This window comes from Microtus ochrogaster, linkage group LG9 (genome assembly GCF_000317375.1).
Source record: "Microtus ochrogaster isolate Prairie Vole_2 linkage group LG9, MicOch1.0, whole genome shotgun sequence".
NCBI lineage: Eukaryota > Metazoa > Chordata > Mammalia > Rodentia > Cricetidae > Microtus > Microtus ochrogaster.
In genome coordinates this window covers 26,130,763-26,133,166 of record NC_022034.1, presented here as the reverse complement: position 1 = coordinate 26,133,166, position 2,404 = coordinate 26,130,763, and the positions used below count along the sequence as shown (strand labels likewise).

The 2,404-nt window shown below is 39.2% G+C and overlaps 1 protein-coding gene across 4 annotated transcripts in view; it reads left to right on the top strand.

Moving 5' to 3' along the window:
* Positions 1 to 2,404, top strand: part of Amd1 (adenosylmethionine decarboxylase 1) — a 16,674-nt gene that overhangs the window by 6,560 nt on the left and 7,710 nt on the right. Inside the window, exon 2 of one of the 4 annotated variants that reach the window (XM_013352386.2) lies at positions 2,305 to 2,391. The exons of the other annotated variants lie outside the window; for them this stretch is intronic. Coding sequence (XP_013207840.2) covers positions 2,305 to 2,391 — 87 coding nt within the window. The remainder of the gene's footprint in view (positions 1 to 2,304; positions 2,392 to 2,404) is intronic. 4 annotated transcript variants of the gene reach the window in all.

Genomic DNA, 2,404 nt, shown 5'->3' with positions numbered 1-2,404 from the left:
TGAGTTTGAGACCAGCCTAGTCTACAGAGCTAGTTCCAGGACAGGCTCCAAAGCCACAGAGAAACCCTGTCTCGAAAAAAAAAAAAGTTTGTAGCTTATGTATACCTACTGCAGTATAAAAATAATAAAGAATAACGATGTGGTAGAATAAGAAATAAAGGCCTCCATGTGAGTGTTGAGAATCAAACCCAGGTCCTCTATAAGAGTAGGCAGTATTCTTAACCACTGAGCCATCTCTCCAGCTTCCCTTCTGCCTTTTTAACTGTGTGATCTTGACTTTGATAGGGTATTTGTGGCTGTTTAATGTTAATGTGCTCTTTTGATAGGGTTTCCTTTTTTAGGCTATTATAAGTTATGCTGGGAGTATTCTTTTAGAGCTAACTTTCCTGTGTGTGGGAAGCGGGATCTATACAGTTCCGTAATTGCTGCTCACTTTCACTTTGAGGAGGGCTGGGATTGGAATTCAGCCTGATAAGTACTACAGAGATGCTTAATATCATCTTGTGATTAGTTTATATGATTATTTTTTGTTTCCAGACAGCTGTGCAGTTCAGGCTGGCCTGGAGCTGCCTTAGCCTCTCCATTGCTAGGTTATAAGCATATTCACAGGTGCCGAGCAGCAGCACACAGCTTTTAACTAGACAGTTAAGTTCTTTTTAGTAAGAGATAACTATATAGTGTTTGTTTCCTCCATCTTAGTAGCAGCCAGTCATGCTTCTTCAACCAATGGTGATGTAGTCAGTAGTTTTTCTTCTATCATGGGATAAAGGGAAGCACTGACTTAAAACTCTTTAAGTCAGTTGGCTTAGCAACCAAATGATTTATGAAGGTGCATACATTTACGGCCAAAGGCCCAAAAAAAGAAATGTGGAAAGATGCACTTTTTGTAAATAATGCCTTGTTGGAACCTCTGACAGTCTATTAATTAACATCTATGGTAATTTTTGCTGATGAGGGCAGAACTGGGTGGTTTAAGAACATGTTGTCTGCCTTGGAATAATTACCTGCTAGCTTTACAAGAAGGTGTGCCGACAGGTTTCTTTGTTTGTTTCTTTGTTTTTTAAAGAGGAAAGGTTTTATTGCTGTCCACATGATATGAAGACGGTGGGACTTTATAGTTAGTTAAGGCATTTCTGAGTTAGGTATTTATCTGTTTAGAAAGTCTAATGTAATCAGTAATAATGGTTGAAGATATGTGCCTTATTCCTAATTCTGCACCAAGATTACTAGCCTGTATTAACTTTCACCAAATTGGTCTGTTTGTAAGTCTTGATGTTGCGAATTTTAAGCATGGGATTCAAATTGGTAGCCAACAAAACCAACCTATTAGGATCACATACTAGTTTAGTGGTTGGAAATGATTAAATTATCAAAGCTTAGTAAAAACAAATACGTAAATCAGATATTCTTGTATATAATTTTTGTTTTTAAAGGATATTTTCTCATTGACTTAGGTCAGTGTTTCTTATACAATTTGGGGACAATTGTTACCAGGAGACATTTGGCAATATTTGGAGATGTTTTGGTTGGCATAGCTTGGGGGTGGGAGTAGGTAAAGGCCAAGGATGTTTGTACCCTGTGCAAAGAACAGCTCAAATCCCAGCAAGGAAGTATAAGGTCTAGAATGTAAGTATTGAAGTAACTGTTAAGATACTGAAAAAAAAGCTGGGTGATGGTAGCACACGCCTTTAATCCCAGCACTTGGGAGGCAGAGGCAGGTGGATCTCCCAAGTCCAAAGCTAGCCCGGGCTACACAGAGAAAACCCTGTCTTAAAAGAAAAAGAGCATGGTTTTAAAAAAAGAAATACACACTCTTTGCTTCTAATAGTAATGGAGACCTGGAGAGAGGACCCCATGATAAAGAGCGGTGACTGCCCTCCCAGAGGACATGGATTGGGTTCCCAGTTTAGACAACAGGACCATCTGTAGCTATCTGTAGCTCCACTTCCCAGATCAGGTGAGCCCCTTTGGCTTTTAAGTTAGAAGAAAAAGTGAAATGGTCAGTGCGGAGGCACACTCTTTAATAACAGTGCTTGCTCAGTAATCAGAGGCATGGCAGATCTCTTGGAGGCCAGCCTGTGTACATGAATTCCAGGCTATCTCAAATATAGATTAAATGGTCTTAGTTACTATGTCATATTTTCTGTTTAAAATTCCCAAGAGCCTAGAAATATAACTCAGTGGTTGAGTACTTACCTCTTATGGACCAGGTTCCATCTCTAATAATGGAGGACTAAGGTCTTAAAGAGTAAAACTTGGTAGAAATAGTACTGTTGTTAATTGTGAGTTTCATTGCATTAACAGATCTGAGTGGGATGTCCTTTTGAAGGATGTGCAATGCTCAATCATAAGTGTGACAAAGACTGACAAGCAGGAAGCTTATGTACTCAGGTAAGTGCTGTAG